Raw genomic sequence first — 23,493 nt, 5'->3', positions numbered from 1 at the left:
TGGGTACATGAATTAAGAGCTTTGAGCTTCAGTATCCATCCCTAGTGAGAATTATACTGTTATCTAAAATGGAAGAATCTGCAATGGAAGAATGCGCATGCTTGCAGGGAGAAGGTGGGGCAATTTCATTAAGTGCATTGCTCATTTGGAGAGCTGACACCAACACGACGGGCTGAATGGCCTCCTTCTGGACTATAACAATTCTGTGATTCTCTGTGAACTAACACAGAAACTACCAACCACACTGACATCTCAAATCTTCAGGTTACACCACAAAGGAACAGTATTACTGTGGAGTTCAAAACTGAAAGCGTGGAGTCAGTCAAAGATCATGGAACATCGTCATCCATTACTTATGAGATGTAGAATATTTTCCACTGTACTCCGCTTGAAATTGAAGAGCCGCATTCAGCAGCCTTTCACAAATCAAACACACTGTTGAGATATTTATGCTGCTGCGATAAGAGAATTCTCAATATTTACAAACTAGGTTGAGCTCTGCTTTTCTGAATGGCAGGGAGGGAGTGGACAGAATGGAGATCAGTAGCTTCATAATTAGTACAAATGACAGAATGCTGAGACAGTGTTCCACTGATCCATGGCCTGTCTGCGTTGCTTACCTGGCCTGCACAGTTCACAAAGTATTCACATTCTATATGCCCTCTGTCAGTTTCAATTCCAGTTATATGACCCTTCTCAACCATCACGTGACTGACACTGGTCCCTTCATATATCTGGACACCTGCAGTAAACGTTTAAATAGGTCTCAGAATTCAGAAGATTACATTCAGGTAATAAATCTGTAAAAATAACTTATAAATTACCTTTAACATAGTAAAAAATATCTCAAGGTGCTTTACAGGAGTGTTAACAAACAAAATTTGACATTGAAACACAAAGAGGTATTAGAACATCAAAACAAAAACAGAATTACCTGGAAAAACTCAGCAGGTCTGGCAGCATCGGTGGAGAAGAAAAGAGTTGACATTTCAAGTCCTCATGACCCTTCAACAGAACTGGGTGAATCCAAGGAGATGGGTGACCCCTCTCCTTGGATTCACCCAGTTCTGTTGAAGGGTCATGAGGACTCGAAACATCAACTCTTTTCTTCTTCACCGATGCTGCCAGACCTGCTGAGTTTTTCCAGGTAATTCTGATTTTGTTTTGGATTTCCAGCATCTGCAGTTTTTTGTTTTTAGCACATCAAAAGCTTGATTAAAGTAGTAGGTTTGAAGAAGTGACTTGGAGAAGGAAAGGCAGGTGGAAAGGTAGTGGAGGTTAGATTGGGCATTCTAGAGTTTCCTCTGATACGATCACAGCATGTATTTATAAGAGTTCCTTTAATGTAGAAAACCATCCCCAAGTACATGAATGAGGCAAGAGGAGAACAGACCTTGAAACCAAGAGGAACAGATTTGGAGAGGTGGCCAAAAGACTAGGTCAAAGAAATGGGTCTTAAGGAGTCATAAAAGGGGGTTTGGGGAAAAAATTAAGTTCCACAGCAACATTCTTGAGCCCAAGATAACAATCTTAAACATAAACAAATGATCTAGGTATGAGGAGAGAGCTGGCTTAGGTTTATGAGGTAAATAGGCAAAAAGGTATGTGGCAAATAAACAGTAGGAAACATTTAAATAAATTATTTAAAAAGTTAACAAAATACATTCCATTAAAAAAACAAAAGACCAGTGAGAAAGATCCATCCTAAGTTAAGGACTGCATTAGTTTAAAGAAGAATATCGAAAAGAATAATAGTAAGCCTAAGGATTGGGAAAGTTTTAGAAACCAGTAAAGAGTGGTCAAAAGCATGACGAAAAGAAAACAAGTATGAACTAGCCAGGAATAGAAAAAAATGGGTTACAAGAGCTTTTACAAACATATAAAAGGAAGGATAGAAGCTAAAGTAAATGTTGGTCCCTTACAGGCAGAGACAGGACAAATTATCATGGGAAATAAGGAAATGGCAGAGACATTGAAAAAATATTCTGGGTTTGGCTTCACAGCAGAAGACACAAATTTCAATTCAGAAAGACAACCAAGGGGCTAACAACAATGAGAAACTTAGAGAATTAATATCAGCGCACAAAATGTACTGTTAAGATATGGCGAATGGTATTTGCCAGGTTGAACAAATCCACAAGAGAAACTTGGCCACGCTATCACGATTTTTCAATTTATATTTGTTACGAGAAGGCACTGAAATAATGAGTCCACTATCACCTTTAGAGATTGTTAGGGGGAAATAAAGGAATACAGTAATGGTCAAAGGACTTGACTTAAAATATCCCAGTATGCAAAACCACAATTGCTAAGTAGTTAACATTTAAAGTTCAGGCTGGGAGACAGAATGCTGAACTTTGTACACCCTCAGGATTTGCAATCACCAGCAAGGTCCTGGGAGTTAGACTGGAGTCAGAGGATGGCAATAACATAGATTAAGTGTGCTCTTCAACAGATAGGGGAAGGACAGATGGTCCCAGCTTAGATTGGAAGGCAGGTCTCTGCCTGGGTGAAAGTAGGGTTACCTTTGTACCAGAGGCCTGTCTGTTTAATGCAAACCTATATGTTGACAAGATCAGAATTTGGAGGATGTACTTGTATGTGACTAATAACGTATAAATATGGGGAACACTTGTAGCTTAGCAGAATACTGCCTCAAGCTGCATTGAGATGGTGCCTTCCTTGTAATTGCTCGAATAAATGAGCGTAACCTGTACCTGAGTTTCTTGTGATCCGTTCATCAAAGACACCACAAGATTTTAAAGATTAAATTAAAACATGAACAAAAGAAGAAAAAACTTAAACACACACAAGGTTACAGTTACACAGTTATACCAGTTCCCAAAATTTCTACTTAACTAGGCTCCCAACTACACACCCCCTTTAAGGCAACAGTCCAAATAGATTTCAAATTTTTAAAGTCGTCCAACAATATTACCACAGGCATCCACTGGACAAGGGGCTTCCGAAGGCTTTTAACACAACTTTGGTCACTGGACAGCAAACTTCTGCAGGATGGCTAGAGGCATTTCCCACCAGTTTGTTTCACACGGTGTACCTTTCAAGATCTCAGATGGCCACACCTCACACAACCTTCCATCTTTCATTAAATATATTTCTCTCTTTTTAATCTGTAAATCTCATTGTTTCACCTAGTCTTTAGAAGTTACTTTTCCCAGAATATAACAATCTTTCATTTTATCATTATGGCCAGTACTTTTGGGAAAAGTCAACATAATCACTTTGCCTAATTTATCTTGCCAGTTGTAAACATTTTCCATGTCCCTTTGAAAATCAAACACTTCTCCACTTTTCTAAAAATGCAAATTCCATTCACACCGCATCAACTGACTTCACCTTAGCTTTACTCACCTCCATTTCAAACATCTGTTTTACACCAAACTCCTTTGATAATTTAAACCTTGCAGTCTAATGTTTCTAGTTTAATTAAATTAGCTACACATCCAGAACCATACACACACTCAAACATAAGCCTACTTTAAAGTATCCCATAGTAATATTAGGAAAAATGTGTTAGTCCTTTGACAGTATTAGTGAAACTTAAGGAACTAAAAAGCTGACAAATCCCTAGGACCTGATGATCTACATCCAAGGGTTCTAAAAGAGGTATCTGCAGTGATAGAGGATGCACTGGTTATGGTTTTCTGAAGTTCCCTAGACTCTAGGTCCCAGAGGATTGGAAGCTAACAAATGTAATACCAATATTCAAGAAAAGAAAGTGAGAGCAAACAGGAACCACAGGCCAGTTAGTCTGACAAAGGTCATCAGGAAGATGCTGGAATCTATTAGCAAGGAAGTCTTAAGCAGCAGGAATAGGCTATTTGGTTACTTGAGCCTGCTACACCACTCAATAAGATCATGGCTAATTTAACTGAGGCCTTAACTCCACTTTCCTGCCTTCGCAACCTTTCCTCAAAAGACAACATCTTCACCTCAGGAATCAGCTGAGTGAGCATTCTTGGAACTGCTTCCAACTTAAGTACATCTCTTCTTGAATAAGGATGCTAAACTGTACACAGTGTTCCAGGTGTGGTTTCACCAAAGCTCTGTAACATGACGGCCCTACTTTTATATTCCATCCTTCTTGCAATAAAGGCCAACATTTCACTTGCCCTCCTAATTATTTGCTTCACCTGCACGTGAACTTTTTCTGATTCATGTATTAGGACACTCAGATCCCTCCTAACTGCAGCGTTATGCAGTCTCTCTCCATTTAAATAACATTTGGCTTTTCTATTCTTCCTACCAAAGTGGACAACCTCACATTTTCCCACACTATAGACCAACTGCCAAATTTTTGCCCACTCACTTAACCTATCTATATCCTTTTTCAGAATCTTAGTTCCCTCCTCACAACTTGCTTTCCTACCTTTGTCGTGCAGCAAATTTGGCTACAACACATACTGTCCTTTTATCCAAGTCATTAATATAAATATTAAAATGATCAAAGTCAATTTGGTCTTTATGAAAGGGAAATTGTGCTTCACAAATTTATTAGAGCTTTTTGAGGATGTAACCAGTAGGATAGATAAAGGGCAACCAGTAGATGTAAAATACTTGGATTTCCAAAAGACAATGTAAACTGTGAGGACAAAAAGAGGCTGCAAAGATAAATAGGATAAGTGAATTGGGCAACAGGTGGCAATGGAGTATAATGTGGGCAAGTGTGAGGTTTTTCATATTGATAGTAATTTAAAAAAGAATATTTTTTAAAAAAGGTGTGAAGTCTCTAAACACAGTACTATCAACAGTATTAATCTCAGTGGCGGTATGATCCCTATCCAGTTACAGTCATGGGTATCTGCAGGATGGCACCACCAAGGCAGCACCAATATCCTCTTCCCTAATCACAGAAATGACACAACTGTCTGAGTTTTAACAAAATTCCAAAATTGATTAGAGAAATTTGGGTGTACCAGTATTTGGAACACAAAGTAAGCATGCAGATACAGCAAGAAATAGGAAGGCAAAATGGCATGTTGGCCTTTATTGCAAAGTGATCAGAGTATAAGAATAAGGACCTTTTGCCACAGTTTGCTCTGATGAGACCATACCTGGGGTACCGTGCAGTTTTGGTCTCCATATATAAGGATATACTTGATGGATGTTGCACAGCAAGATTCGCTAAGTTTGTTCCTGAGACAATAGGGTTGTCCTATGACGAGAAGCTGAGAAAATTGGGCCTACACTCTTTAGAATTTAGAAGAATGAGTGCTGTTCTCATTTAAACATACAAGATTTTGAAGAGGCTTGACAGGGTAGCCACAGAGGCCATTTCCCATAACTGGGTAATCAAGAACATAGGGGCACGGTCTCTGAATTAGGAATCAATTATTTTGGACTGAGACAAGGAGAACTTTCTTCCCCCAAAGTGTTGTGAATCTTTGCAATTATTTACCCCAAAGGATTGTGGATGATCCATCATCAAGTTTATTGAATGCTGGGATAGATGGTTTTTGATCTCTCAAGGAATCAAGGGGTATGGGGATTAGGGTTGAGACAGAAGATCAACCAAAAACACACTAAATGGCAAAGCAGGCTCAAGGAGATGATTGGTCTTCTATGCTCCAACTTATGTTCTTGTGGAATTCCACAGAACGGAACCAAACTGGCAAACGGCATGTCCACCAAGGTGAGACAAAGAACCCTGTGTCTCCAGACTCAACAGACCATTCAAAATCCAGCATTACATCATGTGGCCCGCCTGCTGAACTCATCACCCACAACAGAGATAAAGGCAGGTTGAGGTGTTGTAAATAGCATGATGATAAGCTGCATGTTCACCCCCATTTGGAGAATTCATCTAAGTCCTTTCACAGGTGTACAAAGTACACTGAAGTTCGTAAGGGGAAGAGGGTGTGAAGAATCTAGGTTCTACTGTATGTGAAAAGCTGTTACATTCTTCTCTTCAACGTCAATGCACCAGTAATATATAAAAGGATTCATGAAACGACAACGTAGATTCTTTATTTGAAGATACTACTATATACAGATAGTTTTACTAGGAGGCTAAGTATAGTATATCTTATCTCTATCCTGTTGCTTGCCAACTGTCTAACAGTGTTGGGGATAATACATGACATCTTGTCGAGGTGTGTATTAATTGACAAAAGTGTCAGAAAAACTTTGTTAAAAGGTGCATGCACATCGTATCACAAAATGAGCCAAATATCAGGGGTAGCATTTACAATCTGTTATATACAAAAGAGAACTCTTTTATGGAAGTATCATTTGATAAGTCACCATTCAAAAATTATCAGACTGAAATGCTATTGATTGGTGTGGAAACTCACCATTGTGTACAGCAGCTGTCACGAGTGCCTGAACAACATCCGGTGGGGAGATGACTGCATCCCCTGGGACATGCATTGCTCCCACCAGGTCATGAATATTTACCAGGGGGTGCAGCTGTGCTACTTGTTTCGGACTGATGATGTCACAAGGGATTCCCATAACCCTGATAACACACATGGAACAACACATTTAATACCTTATGTAATACAAATCTTACAAAACGCACATTTCCAAGTGGGAAAGTAAGCAAATTGGTGTGCACTGGTGGACACGATCGATACAATTAGACAGCAGTGATAATCACAGGGCCCATCATCACGGACCATCGTATCTCACTCTGAAGACTTCTGAATAATTTTCACATACATACAATTAATACAAGATGGTCACTGATAAAACAGCCCTTTCAAATCTTCACAGTGAATCATCAGCGAACATATCACACCTGGTCTTCCTTCTATCATAAGGTCGGATGTGCGCTGATGATTGCACAATGTTCAGCATCTTTCGCAACTCCTCAGGTATTGAAGCAGAGCATGTCCAAATTCAGCAAGACCTGGACAATATCCAAACTGGGCTGACAAGTGGCAAGTAACATTCATGCCACACAAAGTGCCAGGCAATGACCACCTCCAACAAGAGAGAAACAAACTATCACCCTTGACATTCAATGGCACTACCATCGCTGAATCCCCCACTAACAACATCCTGGGGGTTACCATTGACCAGAAATGGAACTGGGCTAGCCAATGTCATGACCAGCTGATATTAATTGTTGCACAAGCCAAATCCCAGAGGAAAACTACGTTTACAGGTCATACTCTTTTTGTTGTGTTCTGAAAACAAGAAGGGAATGTATTGATCTCAGCAGTAAGAAGTCCAGTAACACTTGTGGGATTGAAAAAATTAAAAGTAAAAGTTTTATTAACAAGAATAAAAGCAAACTTAAGCACACAAGGTTACAGACACACTGTTAAACTCAGTCTTACAAAACATTCCCCCAAAAAGACACTACTTGGTTAGACCCACCTTCCAGACAACACTCCCTCACAGATGTTTAGCTATAAAAAAACAGTAATATTACCCAAGGCAAACTGCTGTAGCTTGAAAATAAAGGCATACCACATGACCTGTAATTCTCTTCCACTCTGCTGTGAAAATCCAAACTTCAGAATAAAACTTTTTTGCAGCCCAAGGCTTTCCTGGCTTAACTGGTTGGTTGATTCAAACTACATCCTCTCTCAGCCATAGCTCCAGCTATAGCTCTAGATACTACATCTCACCGCCCCACCAGAACAGGCCAACAGCTCAACCAGCATCCTAAGCTCTCCACAAGTAACTCTAAAATACAGTTTTTCCCCTTTCATCTCAGGTTCCATTGTTCTCACATCTCTTGGAAACTCAAATCCTTCCAAATATAAGAATTTTCATGTTTCCATCTTGTCTTTGTTTTCAGGTCAATAAAATATAATATGCCCACTTCTATTTACCTATGGAACTCCTGCAAGATGCAAACATGTTTCTTGTCACCTCTGACTCCACTTTGATAGTTAAACAAATTCCCAACTTATCTAAAAAATGCAAATGGTAGATCTAACCTCAAACCTAACATCTCTATCCATTTCATGTTTTAAATCCCCCAGACAACTGTTTCCTATTAATCTCTGCCCAGCTTAATTAAATCATGTACACACCACACACACACTCTTTTCATAGAATAACACAATATTACTCACAAAAAAAACATCCATTTCTCACACTACATAAATACTGTGGCTACAAGAGCAGGTCAGAGGCTAGGAATCCTCAGGCGAATAACTCACCTCCCGACTCACCAAAGCCGGTCCACCATTTACAAGGCACAAGCCAGGAGTGTGAAGGAATATTCTCCACTTGCCTGAATGAGCGCAGCTCCAACAACACTGAAGAAGCTTTTCGCAATCCAGGACAAAACAGCCCGCTTGACTTGCATCCTATTCACAAACATTCACTCCCTCCACCACTGAGGCACAGTAGCAGCAGTGTGTACTATCTACAACACGCACTGCAGAAACTCATCAAGGCTCCTTAGATAGCACCTTCCAAACCCAAAACCACTACCATCTAGGACAAGGGCAGCAGACATGGGAACACCACCACCTGGAAGTTCCCCTCCTATCCTGACTTGGAAATATATCGCCATTCCTTTACCATCACTGGGTCAAAATCCTGGAACTCCCTCCTAATAGCACTGTGGCTGTATCTACACACATGGGCTGTAGCAGTTCAAAACGACAGCTCACCAGCACCTTCTCAGGAGCATCCAGTTTCCAATTAGGCATTTTATACTCTTCCGCACTTAACATTGAGTTCAACAACTTCAGATCATAAACTCTCTCCTCCATCCTCACACCTTTTTGATCCCCTTTTTTCAAATATTTATTTTTTAATTTTTATATATTTTTTCCCGCCTATTTTTATTATTTTTAAAATTTATTTCCATTCATAGTTTTATCCCCACCTTTTAGCCTGTTTCGATCTTTTCTCCCACACTGTCCCCTCCCCCCACCACCACTAGGGCCATCTGTCACTTGCTCATTCTGCTTTCTACTCTTAATGTCACCATTAGCACCTCCTTTAGCTGGTATCACCACCATCAACACCCCTTTGACCTTTTGTTTATGACAACTTTTGCAATCTCTCCTTTGCCTCCACTGGCCTTCTATCCAGCTTCACCTGTCCCACTCCCCTTAAACTGTATATATTTCACGTCATTTTTACTTCTCTTTAGTTCTGAAGAAAAGTCATACGGACTCGAAACGTTAACTGTCTTTCTCTCCACAGATGTTGTCAGACTTGCTGAGTTTTTCCAGCAATTTTTGTTTTTGTTTCAGATTTCCAGCATCCACAGTATTTTGCTTTTATCTTCTCAAGAGCAATTAGGGATGAGCAATAAAAACATTGCTGACCTAGCCAGCAATGCCCACATCCTATAAATGAATTTAAAAAAAACAACAATTTGCTGGATTCCCAAAGTCTCCTCGAGTGGGGCCTGTGATCTCAAAGCAGCTCAATAAAAATCCAGAATCTTGCTTCAAGACTGCTCTAAAGATTACATGCTCATAAGCTAAATAGCTTAACATGATTTCACATTTAGCCACTGCACGCTGTTTGTTTTTGTACATTGCTGCCAGTAGAAGTAATACATCGATTTCTGCTTTCTCAGCTCCCCCCACAACACACTATTGTCATGAGGGAAGACAAGTGGCTTGCTTTACTGCCATTCTGTCCACTTACCCACAAGTGCATGACAGTGGGAAACATGTGTCTATTATTCCCCTCTCCAAGGAGAAATGCCCAGCCCCAGCCAAGATCAAGAACTAAGCAGAGTGTGGGTCTTGAACCTGCATATTTGCTACTGTGCATTGGATATGCTTTTAACATGGAACATCATTGTACCAAAATAAGAGTTTTCATAAATTTGTACCTGTACTCCCCATAGATTTTGGTACATGAGTCATACATTCAAGATTAATAACCTATGACTATAGGGGAACATGACTGTAATGTGAACATTAAAAGTCACATTCAATACACTATTTCGAAGAACAGGGGAGTCATCCCCAGAGTCCTGGCCAGTGTTTATCCCTCAATCAACACAACAAAAACAAATAATCACCTGGTCATAATCATAATCACATTGCTCTTCATGGGAGTTTGTTGAGCATGCACTGGCTGCTAAGTTTCCCACATTACAAGAGTGGCCACGCTTAAAAAAACAAAGTGCTTCATTAGCCATAAAGCTAGTGGTTGTGAAAAAGGCTATACAAGTCTTTCTTTTTTCTTTAATAGCAAGTTGCACATACATACCTTCTGACCTTTGGCATATGGCCAGGACTGGGCAAAGATTCTTATGTATTAACCAACGAACACATCTATACCAACTGAGACCTAGCATTTTTTAACACTCATAACATAGTTCCCACATGGGAGTCTGGTTTGTGTGTTGCAATGTAAGCCATTTACTTACGATTTTGATTAGTTTTCAGGCCCAGCCCTGAATATCTGACTACATTAAACACTGAATACATAGCCCTGTGGAGGTGCTAATCAATTGTCATTGGCAACCCAACACATGCACTCTGTAGGACATTTTAACTCACATGTCCCTCAATAAAGCAACTACTTTATGGACAGTCCAAGAAGTCAATTAGAACAAAGAAGTCTGAAAGAATATGGGCTTTTGAGGATATTTTGAGGCATTTGTGAGAGTTATATGACTAAGTTTTATTCTGAAAAGCTTCTTCCTCTGTAAAACACACTTCCTTGGATTTTCTACGGACTCAAGGTTACAGGTGTGAAAGAGGAGGTACTGATGCTGCAAAAACACACATCACTAGGAAAAACAAGGGGAATCCTCTTTTCTGAATGTAGAAATATAAAAGATTTTATAAACAGTTGAAATATAATTATAAATGCTTTTTACCCTAATTTTCATGCACTAAGCTTTGATATAGTTAGATACAGTTATCAAGATCCTGGATGTGTCACCACCATTGAAATAGAAACAAAGAACAGGGGCAGCTTGTCCTAAAGGAGCCCCAAGGCCCAAGCCTGGAAACAGAAATATCAAATCATATAACCAAGTAGAATGAGAGTATTGAAGATACATGATTGGATGCATTTTTCTGTAGTTCCTATTCTTAGAGTATACCCTGAAAGGTTTGGGACATTCTCAGTTAGTAGGTGTAAACACATATGGAAGTGGGAGAAATAAGTTACAGGCCATGTCTACAAACCAAAGGACATTAATGTGCAGTTTAATTCTCATGTGTACTTTGTAAATCCCTGCTCAAATACCGAGTGTATTAAGTCTCACTTAAGCTTAAATAAAATATGGAGTCAGCTAAAAATCATTGAACTGACAGAACAAGGATACTGCAAATTAATGGACTTCAAATACTGTGGTCAGCCAGAAGCTGACTACCAGTTATTTATATATTTTGGTTTAAGTGGGAGCTAGGACTGTCACGGTTAGCTGCCTAGTCAGTTAAGCAAGTAAAACCTTCAAAGAGCATAGGGCACTTTGACCTATCAGCACTATTATGGAAATTTACTCAGGAAGGCAAGGTCAAATGATGTTGAGAGGGTTAGAGATAAGAAATTTGAAGAGTTACTTTTGGCACACTCAGTGTCGTTTTTAAGCAGTTTAGACCAGGGCTCATATCCAAAAGTGACAGTTAAGGGTGGCAGACTCAGTGCTGAGAGAGAAAAAATTTGTGAAGTTGTGTGACAGATTTGTCACTTTTCAGCAGTTCAGAAGGAGAGTCATATCAAAGGCAACAGGCTGGAGCCGGTCAAGCAACTCTGGGCAAAGTTAAGTAAGATAAAAGTAGGTAGGTGCTACACTATGCAGCCCATGTTTGAGCACAACATAAGATAAAAATTCTCAGAAATATGAAAGAGAGGGGAAAAAAAAAGAATGCCAGCAGCTCAAAACCAGGAATGGCGATTTGCACTGTATGCTGATTCAACTCTAGCAGCTGAGGTAGCAGATGCAAAAGCTCTCAGAACTCAGCGAATGAAGAAAAAGGACAGGGGGCTATGGAACTGAAATGAGCTGCTGAAACAAGAATTCAAAATGTGAAAAATAAAGACGCTAAAAGTTGAAACCAGCACTGAAGCTGATGGAAAATACTGCCGGCTTCTGTGCCAAGAAAATGAAACACAAAAATTATTGAGTGAAAGGTAACTTTAAGGGTGCTGGAATTTCAGTTTGCTTGAAAACGTGTGGTAGTTTCCTTACTTTGAACGTTTAAGAATCACAGCTTTTATTTACAAGTCTCTCTTCAAAAAGTGTGTCATTTTATTTTTGTCGTTATAGGGATCAACATTTCTAAGTTGCATGAAAGTGTGAATGTGGTTAACTAAGTATGTTGATTTTAATGTAAGATAGTACAAACAGAAAACTGAATTACATTTAATGTTAAGGATGCTGCTGTGAATTTATTTTGACTAAAATGTACTCGTGCATCTGTGAAAGGCAAAGAGCTTGTTTTATAAAAGATAAATTTCAGCCTTAAGGCTATAATTGCCTGGTAGAAATTGAATTTGCATTCTTAACTGGGCTACAGTTTAAAAAAAACTGTCATTGCCTGATGCAATTTAAATTAAAAACACAGTTATATTTTAAACAAATTTGAATGTTTACAAAGCATTGTTACTGCAAGTTTGTTGATGACACAAAAGATAGACAGCAAGCAGTATAGATGGAAGCAAAAAATTAGAGATATTGATAGATTAAGTGAATGGGCAAAACTGTGTCTAATGGATTTCAAAGTAAGCAAATTAACAAAACCATAAAGTAAATTATCTAAAAGCAAAGACAATATTAAACTGACCACACTTCAGTGTTGCCTTAGTTACTGATGGCCAATCCCAACTGTTTGTTTCATTTTTGCATTGTGCGTGTTGTGGTGTGGCTGGGAGGGCGTCACTGCATTTACTCTGGGAAATGTTCTGAAATTCTGGTACAAAAGAGGATTCCTTCCCCCTGCAGCTAATTACTTGGTATAAAAGGATCTCCCATCTCTCCCCCAACCGCTGTCCAGAGGGGAGTCTGAATACCCTAGTATGCCAGGTCACCTGTCCCCTTACAGGTTGCATAACCTCCCCTTACTATTCAACTACATCTGCAGGTGGAGGGATACTCTGCAAGGGGAAGCAGTAGTTGGAGTTCTAGATGGAAGACAAAATTGGGTGGGGGTGGAGGGGGAAAACCATGTGATTGTATTATTCAAGTTAGAATTCTCTCTCCTCCCCTCAGGTACTGTTCAGATGTCAGCCGCATCATGTGCCCCTTGTTCAAGAAAGGATACAAAGAGGAACCAGGGAATTGTAGGGCAGTTAGATAAACATTTATTGTTGGGAAATTACTAGAATCTACAATTGAAGATAGGGTGACTGAACTCCTGGACAATTTTCAGCTGATCAGTGAGCCCCAGCATGGATTGCTAAATGGCAGGTTATGCCTGCTGAACCTGGTTGAATTTTTTGAAGAGGGGTCTAAAGTGGTGGACAGGTCAATGCACATGGATTTATTTATATGGGCTTCCAGAAGGCATTTAATAAAGTTCTTCGTAAGTGACTGTCAAGTTGAAGCTCATGAAATTGAAGGCAAATTCTTGACCAGGTTAAGAAATTTGTTGCACGGCAGTTGATAGAGAGTACAGATAATGAGCAGGTACTCTAATCGGCAGGATGTGACTAGTGGTGTCCCGCAAGGATGTGTTGGGGCCTCAACTATTCAGTATATTTATTAATTTCTTAGATGATGGGATAGAAAACCACCTATCCAAATTTGCCAATGGCACAAAGATAAGTAGTATTCTAAGAGGTGTAAGCAGAGCGTATAATTACAAGGAGGTATTGACAGCGTAAGTCAATGGTTAAGTGTGGCAAGTGGATATCCATATACCTGCAAATGTGAAGTAGTCCATTTTGGGCCTAAAAAGGATAGAACAGGGTACTTTCTAAATGGTGAAAAGCCAAAAGAGTGGAGGTCCAAAAGAGGTTTTGAGTTTCAGACACGCCATTAAAATGTCATGGACAGGTACAAAGAAAATAATCAAAAAAGCTAATGGAACACTGGCCTAAATAGCTCAAGGACTAGAATACAAGGGGTATAAGCCATGCTTCAGTTTTACAAAGCCCTGGTCAGACAACACATGGAGTGCCTAAGCTGTTCCCAGCCCCACAGCATAGGAAGGATGCTTTAGAGTTGGAGGTAATGCCGCATAAATTTATCAAATCCAAGGGTTAAATTGTGAGGAGAGAGATTGCACAGGCTAGGAGATTTAGAAGATTTGAACAAAGTTTTCAAGATATTAAAGGGAATCTATAGAGTAAGAAATTTGCAGACAGATTACATCGGTTCTTTTCAGACTCAGAAAGGTAACCAATGTGTCTTGGTTATGACTGACTTTTTCCAAATGAGGTAAGGCAGCAAACAGCTGATATTGAAAATCAGTTTGAGAAAAGAGATAAATTAGCCTGATGGAATGAAGGAGGGGAAACATTCCACAGTACAATACCTCAAATCTGGTTGTTCAAAAATCAAAATTGTCAAAAGCAGGCATTTTTATAATGGGCTACGAGTCAATTTTAATTGGGGAAAAAAAAACTTACCTGGAAAATTCGGCTAGACACTGCATAGCACGGTGTGGGACCTGACCGCTTATCAGCTTTGCTGCTTTGTGCACAAGTCTATTCCCACGCTCTCAGCGACCTTTGATCCCACCCAACCTGACCCAAACTGCCCACAGCCTGAACCCCACCCGAAATCTGATAGGATCAGAAATCTGGCATCGCCTCAGTCCCAAGGCTGCCAGTTTTGAGACACTACTCATCTCTTTTTTCTTGTTAAAAGCTGCAAGATTTCAGTGTACCGTCTCTTTAAAAAAGTGTGTGTGAATGTTTCGATGTCGCTGGTTATGACTGTGTCCTCTGCTCCCTTTGGTAGAAGGATGTTACAAAGGTTTCGTTTAACTATAAAAGCTAACCTTTTCTTCAATCATATTGTAGTCATTTGGAAAGGCCCCTGAAGAATGAGCTCTGAATTGTCTTTAGTTAGTAAAATATCAGTCTGAATTAAATTGGAATTGAACATTAACTAACTTATTAATTTGTAAAAACCAGATTCTTACTGTGGTCGCAATGAAGTTCTGATTGTTGTAAGAATGTATGAAGGTCTCTAATTCCGGACACAAGGTTGTCAAACAAATAATTGGCAATTTTGTGTTTCTGGTGAATGCCAAAGGCCCAGTGATTGAAGGCAATTCTGACTATCTATTCATCTTGGTGTGATGGAATGCGTTAAAAAGGCTATTGTTGTCCAATCGTATAATAATGATCTGAAAAAAGTTAATAATGCTACTGCTAACAATTCCTGCTGTTTTTAAAACTGATTTTTAATTCATAGGGATGGATAAAAATTTAATAACATTTTTGTGGCTCATGTTTTGAAAACAGTGCATAAGACATGCTTAAATTTATTTCAAACACTTTTTAAAAAGGTACAATGGTTAGGGAAAAAAGATTAATTAGTTTTTTTTAAGGTTTGTAAGTTTTCTTAAATTTACATTAAGTGATGCAATGGCACTGTTTTGAGTTTTTAAAAAAAAACCCAACAACCTTTGTATTTTTTTATTCGTTCATGGGACATGGGCATTGCTGGCTAGGCCTGTATACATTGCCCATCCCTTGAGAAGGTGTTGGTGAGCTGCTTTCTTGAACCACCGTGTTTTAGGAACATCCACAGTGCTGATAGGGGAGGGAGTTCCACAATTTTGACCCAGCAACATTGAAGGAATGTATTGCCAAATCTAAATATATATATTGACATTAAGTTTCTTAATTTAATTTTTTCCTCATGGTGACAGAAGAAAATTATGAACTGAAAAATGAACCCCTTGGGCTCTTAAGCAGAACCACAATGGATTCTCTGTTTTTCTTTCCTTATAAACAAGGGGCTGCAGTTTCTCAGGTTACATGGAGGTTGATGAAGTAGCAAGTGAAATATCAGTTTTAAGAATTTAACTGTGAACATTGACAGCATGGTGAGATTTGGACTCAAGGCTCTGTCATTCAAAGACTTGGCCTTAACCATTCAGGATCATTTGCTATCTTCTAAGACAGAGTGCTCAAGAAGGGAAGGTATGAAGCTACTTACAAAATAATCTCTGTTGTAAAACCACCAGGCCTGGCATTATTTGTAGAGTTGCAGCACAAATGGAGCCATTCAGCCCATTGAGTCCATACTAGCTCCCCGTGGAGTAATCCAATCAAACCCATTACACCGTTCAATCTCCATAGCCATGCAAGCTTGTATCCTTCAAATGCCCATACAATATCCTTTTGTATTCATTGATTGTTTCTGCTTCCACCACTTTAGTTGGCAGCAAGTTATCATAGAATAATCCATTTATGTGCTGTAACCATTCTATGTCTCATCTGTGCTGGCTCTGCTAAGCTCAAATACAGAGTTCTGAGTGTATCAAGTCTCACTTATGCTTAACGTGACTGTTACAAATGTGGAATCAGCTTCAAGCCATTGAAAAGTCCAAAGGGACTTCAAATTATTTTCTTACAGGCCTGCCACTGGTTTTACTTACTGTAATCGTGAGACGAGACGACGCAGGGAGATGAGTCTGTCCTGAGTATGAGCCAGTGAGATTGAACCAGTCTGGATGTAACCTGGTAAATTCAAGGAAACCTAGTTTAAGCTACACTTCTGTGCTCATTCACTTTGATGGTGCACAATTTGCAAATGTTACAACAACCCCTATGTACACATGTAAACAGAAACACTGTAACCTCTCCCATAAAAAGAAAAAATTGTAATCACACAGCAGCTTTCACAACTTCAGCACATCCCAAAGCATGTTAGAGCCAAAATACTTCTTGAGATGTAGTCACCATTGTAATGTAGGAAACTCAGCAGTCAATTTGCACACAGCAAGCTCCCACAAACAGTAATGTAATAATGAACCAATTTTCTGTTTTTGCAATGTTGATTGAGGGACACATATTGGCCAGAACACTGGGAAGAACTCACTTATTCCCCTTTGAAATAGTTGCATGAGATCTCCTTGGGAAAAACAGAAAGTGCCTCCTCAGTTTATATCCTCATCCTGAAGAAGGTACCTCCAGTAGCACAGCACACCTTCACTACTGCACTGTAGTGTTAGGTGAGAATATTTGCTCAGGTCCCTAGAGTGGGACTTGAACCCTTAAACCTTGTGGCTCAGGGGCAACAGTGCTACCAATGAGTTACAGTTAACACCATGGGCAGGCCGGTTAAGAAAAAAAATTTAGTTCCTTTGGACTGTCTGTTCAACAGTTCCAAGCTGACTCCACGTACTCCCCACGTAAACAAGCAAACAAAAATGCTGTAACCACACCCTATGAAAATAGTTTTATGATCCCTGACCAGAACCCCAGGCTTTTGGTAAGATCCGGTTAGGGACCAATAACATTTTGTTTAAAGTAGACAAAGTTTGAGATTCAAGACACTTGCTCAGTGAATAAAGCCACAAGATTCCATGGGTTTTGAACAAACAAAAATAAACTTTACTATACAAGGTCAGAAAGATAAAACAATTTACAATATCAATCTTATACTCTAACATTCAGGGTTAATATACCAGTGACATGTGAATTAACAGGCAAATTGTGGTTGACCACACGATACTCCACACTAAATGGCAAATGCAGCCAAGACTGTGTCCATAGATTTCTCAACAACCTTCCCAAATGTCAGTAACACTGCAAGTCAACCAATCTCACAGAAACCTAGGGGATCGCTCCAATATGGACAGCATCAATAATGGCCCACCTCACAGGGATTCAATCTCATCTCTCGAAATTATGCTCCCCTGGATTCCAGAGTGTGCACTCGAGCCCCAACTGAAGCACAACTTCAACACTTTGACCACACCAAGCAGAACACTACTGCTCCAAAGAGGTACCATCATCCCCAAAGGCCCGCAGCACAGAGTAACTAACCTTCTGCTGCCTTCTTAGATCTTCAGTGCTTCTCCCAAACCCTCTTCGTTTAATGTCTGCTATCCGCAGCCTTTTTCCTCCCTAGAGCCTCTTTCTCTGCTCTTCTCTCTTTTTAACTTCAATGGGACCTCTCCCTAAACCCTAACTTGGACACTTGTCTTCGATGGAGTTCCATTCCTAGTCATATGGTCCGGGTTTTTGCTCTGGTTTGCATCTCTTCGCCAGGGCACTGGGCCTGTTCTCGGCCTGAAGAGCTCAAAATGGTGAACTGCACATATGAAGCCCACTTCCAGTCTGCGCAGAAACTCCAAGGTCTGTTGGGACTTGGGAGTTCCCAAGTCTGCTCTCTGCTCTCGCCTTTAATGCAAGTTGGTTTTCATAACAGCAGAAACACTGCAGCTGCTCCCCACATAAACAGAAACACTGCAGCCGCTCCCCACATAAACAGATACACTGCAGCCGCTCCCTGCATAAACAGAAACACTGCAGCCGCTCCCCACATAAACAGAAACACTGCAGCCGCTCCCCACATAAACAGAAACACTGCAGCCGCTCCCCACATAAACAGAAACACTGCAGCCGCTTCCCACGTCAACAGAAACACTGCAGCCGCTCCCCACGTCAACAGAAACACTGCAGCCGCTCCCCACGTCAACAGAAACACTGCAGCCGCTCCCCACATCAACAGAAACGCTGCAGCCGCTCCCCATTTCAACAGGATAAACAGAAACATTGTAACCAATGACTAAACTCTCAACAATGCCTGTCAAACCTTCCCATCTCCAAACTGACAGTTTATTATTCTCCATCATATATTAACTACATACTTACAAAAATTATATTTTTGGATTTTCATGTATCAGTTACAAAAATAATTGAAGAGCTTTGATAAGCGAAGTGGTAGTCCTGCTCACCAATTAGGATCTGCTGAAGCATTCCTCCCCCATCCACTAAAAAGTATGGTGTCCATGTAATCTAACCCAAGAAAATACCAAGTAATATCATAAGAAAGCCTTTACCTGTCTGGACACCAGTTTCTTGCGCCAATCGCTGGTAAAGTTTGTTTGAATAGTCAGCCATCTTTGTTTCTATGCTGATGTGCTTGACGGTGCTTACAATGCCACCACAGAGCCGGGTAGTTCCTGCAGCCAACCTGTCAACATGAACAGAACCAAGGGAGATAGCAGGGGCACACAGGTTGGAATTAGATCATCTATCACAATCTCCCTCCCCAACTCCCATGCTATGGAAGATGCCAAGCACATGCAGGAGACCACTCAAGCATGCTTATATATAACACTATCTCATGCCATTAAATCCATATCAGTTAAAACACTAATGGAATGGCTAAGTAAAGAAAGAAAACACACACACACACACACACACACACACACGGTGGATAAACTTTGTTGGCTGAGTAGATTCCAACTGCTCAGTTCACAGAATTAAAAGATTTTTTTTCAACTAACATAGCAAACAATAAGAGTACATAAGGTACAAACCTGAGTGTGAACTGACTGTGAACCTGAGCCTAAGACCCAATGTCCAAATTTCATTTTCAGCTGCCCACAGGACTGAGTCCACAGCTCTAACCTCAAGTTTGAATGTGTGAAGTAAAGCTCTGAGTGCATTGTTTACGCAGCATCAAACACTGATCCATTGAAAGTTGATGCTAACAATCCATATCTATTTAGGGCTGAACACAGAATTAACAGGCTCAAAAAAATCACTGCTGCTGCTACAGTTTGGAACAACTGCGGGGTTGGTGGGGTGCGTGGAAGGCAGACTCTCACAAACTCAATGAATTCAGCAAAAAAATGATTGTGCAGCCACAGCATCATTCTACTGCATACCATAAAGCCATGCACAATATATTGTAACTTATTTTGTTCAAAAGAAAATTTGCCTTGCGAGTTGATAAATAAATCATGTGGTATCACTGAATTATACAAACCATGAAGGTTTGACATCTGATCTGTGGTCAGATAACCTCAGACAGGACAGTGCCGTGAGCAACAGAAATGACCCCACAGTGCCGCTGGATGAAGGGAGAACAAGGGGAAAAACTTGGGGGGGGGGCGGGGAGAGACGGGAAGGTTGGCAGGAGAGGAGTTGGCCAGTATTCCCATTCCTCACTGTGATGCATCTCAACAGCATCCACTGAATAAAAGCAGGATGATATCCTTATGTGGTGAATTCCAAAATCTATCCTCACACACGGGAGAATTGTAACTGAAACAAAGCATCAGCGACTGTGGGACAAAAATCACAAGGCAAAACAGGGACGAGATTAGAAATTAAAATTCACTTAGAAAGTTGTATTAATAACATCCCCAGGCTGCAGTTCCAGACACAGAAAGGATAAGTTTGACTTACAATCCTACCCTCATTTTAATTCATCCACACTGTGGTAAAAGGATATAAAATTCTGCCACAATTAACTGAGTGCATGATATACAGAGATTCTTCTGAATATCTGTTTTACTTCCAATTTTGTTCCCTTCACTCCAAGAGGAGTACATTTCCCATAAGCACTGATCGACTTTACTTTCTTTGTACAAATGGTTATAATTCATGTGCAAGTCCAGGCCTGGAATAAATGAGTCATTTGACCACAGGAGGCATCATGAGACAGCCTCTTCCAGATATCACCGAATGTCCACACACACAAAACACACTTTCCACTGAAGGTCAAGGGATACAGTATTAAGAATGGGTACCCATATTAATATTTTCCCTCCCTGGCATAAGTGTAGAGACGGTAGTGTCCCCATTGTCTGAAAACTTCCTGGTCAGTATGCCTTAATCTGTGGTTTATTCATATACCAGAGAGACAAGCTTTGATTAATGTCCATTGTGCTATGTTAGGTGTGCTTAAAACTTACAGGGCTCATTTTCTTGCTACTCAAGTTGGCATAACTAAGAACAGCGTGAGGTGACAACAAAATTGACCCCGCTCTTATAGAAACAATAATCCCATTACACTGAAATATCAAATTGCAGGTCAAGCAGCCTTATTTATCTTTTTCCTCTCTTTAAAAGTATCTGAATTTATTACAGTAGTGTCATTCATCCAATATAAAGTATCAAATGCCTACACAAAACTAGACAAAAATATTTTTCCACATGCTTAGATAGCCATGCTCCTTTAGTGCTTACCGCCCTTGCTCCAGTAACACAACATCATTCCAGCCCAGTTTGGAGAGATGATATGCCACTGATGAACCAACAATTCCTCCTCCGCAAATCACAACATGGGCCTGGGAAGGCAATGGGCTCACATTTGACACAGGTGCTGTTGAGCTTCCCCTCCGGCAGCTACTAGACAAATGGCGTTGCAAGGGGTAGACAATGTCAGTCAGTAGCCGAGGAAACATCTCAGCCCGAAGACAGCTCCTTCCAGGCACAGAGCAACTCCTCATTGTTCACCAAGAAATAGACAGGATGACAGACAGGATAGTAAAACTGAAACAGCAAAAAACAAATTTTATATCTGGAAATTAAGAACAACTTGCATTCTATAATAACTTCAACTTAATAAAATATCCCAGGGCACTTCAGAGGAGCATCATCAGACAAATATTAGCACAGAGGCAAAAAAACATTGAGTGAAATGAATAAAGCCCTTATTCAAAGAGGCAGATTTTAAGGATAGTCTTAAAAGGAGTGAAGCAGATAGGTTTAAGGAGGCAATTCCAAAACACAGGCTGAGGCATGGCCATCATCGATGGGGCAAAGGAAGTGGGGGATGTCCAACAAGCCAGAACTGGAGGAGTGCAATCCCTGCAGTGTGTAAGGTGGTTACAAGGATAGAGAGGAGTGAGGACATTATAGGGTTTGAACAACTAAACAAGTCTGTACGGTGCTCCAGATGAAGCTATTCATCTGAAGAAATTCCCCGTATCTTTCAACATACTGTAAATTCAGCTCTGAGTTACTGCCCAATTCCATAAAAGTGATACACGTGGCAGCCTCATTTGTGTTTATCTTACTCAGTATCAGGAATACACAAACCTGCAATTTGTGCAACAAACTCCAGGCAAGCCAATTTCATAGCTAAATATATGCATGTTTTTCAAACTGGAGGAAGGTTTATAGTGGAGTTCCCCAGGGATCAGTGGTTGAACTTCTGCTTTTCCTGGTACATATAAATGACCTAGTCCTTGTTACACAGGTCACAATTTCAAAATTTGTGAAATATACAAAACTTGGAAGTATTGTGAACCGTGAGGATAGCGTAGGACAATGGTGGAATAGGCGGAAGAAATTTAATGCAGAGAAGTGTGAAGTGATCCATTTGGTAGGAAGAACTCAGAGACAATATAAAATAAAGGATACAATTCTAAAGGGGGTGCACGAGCAGAGGGACCTGGATGTATATGTGCATTTATTACTTAAGGTGCCAGGACACATTCAGGGCACAGTGAATAAAGCATGACATCCTGGGATTTATCAATAGATGCATGGAGTACAAAGGCAAGGATGGTTTGCTGTGCTTGTGTAAAACACTGGTTCACCTTCAACTAGAGTATTGTGTCCAGTTCTGGGCATCATACCTTACAAAGGATGCAAAGGAATTAGAGATGGTGCAGAAAAGATTCATGGGAATTGTTCTGGAGATGAGGAACTTCAGTTATGTAGCAAGGTTGGAGAAGCTGGGTGTTCTCCTTGGAGAAAGAGATTTGATAAAAGTGTTCAAAATCATGAGGTGGGCTGGACAGACTAGATAGGGAGAAACTGTTCCCATTGATGAAAGGGTGAGAGCACAGATTTAAGATAATTGGCAAAAGTAGTAATGGTGACATTAGGAAAAGCTTGTTCACGCAGCAAACGGTTAAGATTTGTAATGTACTGATCAGTGCGGTGGAGACAAGTTCAATCAAGATATTCAAAAGGGAATTGAATCATTAGGAAAGGTTGGTGGGGGGGGGGGGTGGTGGTGAGTGACAAAAGGCAAATTGTTCCTTCAAGAGGGCCGGGCCAGCACAGACAAAATGGGTAGAATGGCCTCCTGTGCGGTAACTAATCTATGATTCAATCGCTCTCAGCTCTCCCAATCAGCCTGCCCTGAACTGCCAGACCCTGGGCACAGTAATAAAAACAAAAAACTGCGGATGCTGGAAATCCAAAACAAAAACAGAATTACCTGGAAAAACTCAGCAGGTCTGGCAGCATCGGCGGAGAAGTAAAGAGTTGACGTTTCGAGTCCTCATGACCCTTCAACAGAACCCAGGAAGGGTCATGAGGACTCGAAACGTCGGCCCTTTCCTTCTCCGCCGATGCTGCTAGACCTGCTGAGTTTTTCCAGGTAATTCTGTTTTTGTCCTGGGCGGAGTATCCTGGCCTCCAGGACCCAAAGCCTCGGAGATCCCAGTCCCGGCCCTCCCAGCCGCTGCCCTTCACGCTGACCCTGTCTCCTCTTCTCCCGGGCCAGGCTCGCGGTGCCTCCCCAAGCACTCTGGCCGCTCTCTCACTCACCGAGGCCGCCCTTCGCCCCGATTTTTGCCAGTGCGGGTCGACGAGAGCCGGCAACAAGCCGGCCTCAGCAACATAGCACGACCCGCCTCGCAGCAGCTTCAGCTTCAGCTTCACCTCCTCCTCCGCCGCCAGCGATATCCGGTCCGATCCAACCAG

General features: G+C 40.7%; 1 protein-coding gene across 2 annotated transcripts in view; it reads right to left on the bottom strand.

Moving 5' to 3' along the window:
• pdpr (pyruvate dehydrogenase phosphatase regulatory subunit) overlaps window positions 1-23,493 on the bottom strand; it is a 61,426-nt gene extending 37,933 nt beyond the window's left edge. The window contains exons 1-6 of one of the 2 annotated variants that reach the window (XM_041192692.1): window positions 23,338-23,493; window positions 21,019-21,324; window positions 18,879-19,012; window positions 16,467-16,548; window positions 6,315-6,478; window positions 621-742 (exon numbers count right to left, since the gene is read on the bottom strand). In XM_041192692.1, the coding sequence (XP_041048626.1) occupies window positions 621-742; window positions 6,315-6,478; window positions 16,467-16,548; window positions 18,879-19,012; window positions 21,019-21,281 (765 nt within the window). In that variant the 5' untranslated portion in view covers window positions 21,282-21,324; window positions 23,338-23,493. The remainder of the gene's footprint in view (window positions 1-620; window positions 743-6,314; window positions 6,479-16,466; window positions 16,549-18,878; window positions 19,013-21,018; window positions 21,325-23,337) is intronic. The other variant, XM_041192694.1, reaches the window with a different exon arrangement.

Source organism: Carcharodon carcharias, chromosome 7, assembly GCF_017639515.1.
Source record: "Carcharodon carcharias isolate sCarCar2 chromosome 7, sCarCar2.pri, whole genome shotgun sequence".
Lineage (NCBI taxonomy): Eukaryota > Metazoa > Chordata > Chondrichthyes > Lamniformes > Lamnidae > Carcharodon > Carcharodon carcharias.
The sequence above is the reverse complement of the archived record's forward strand: the minus strand, read 5'-3'. Positions and strand labels throughout refer to the sequence as shown.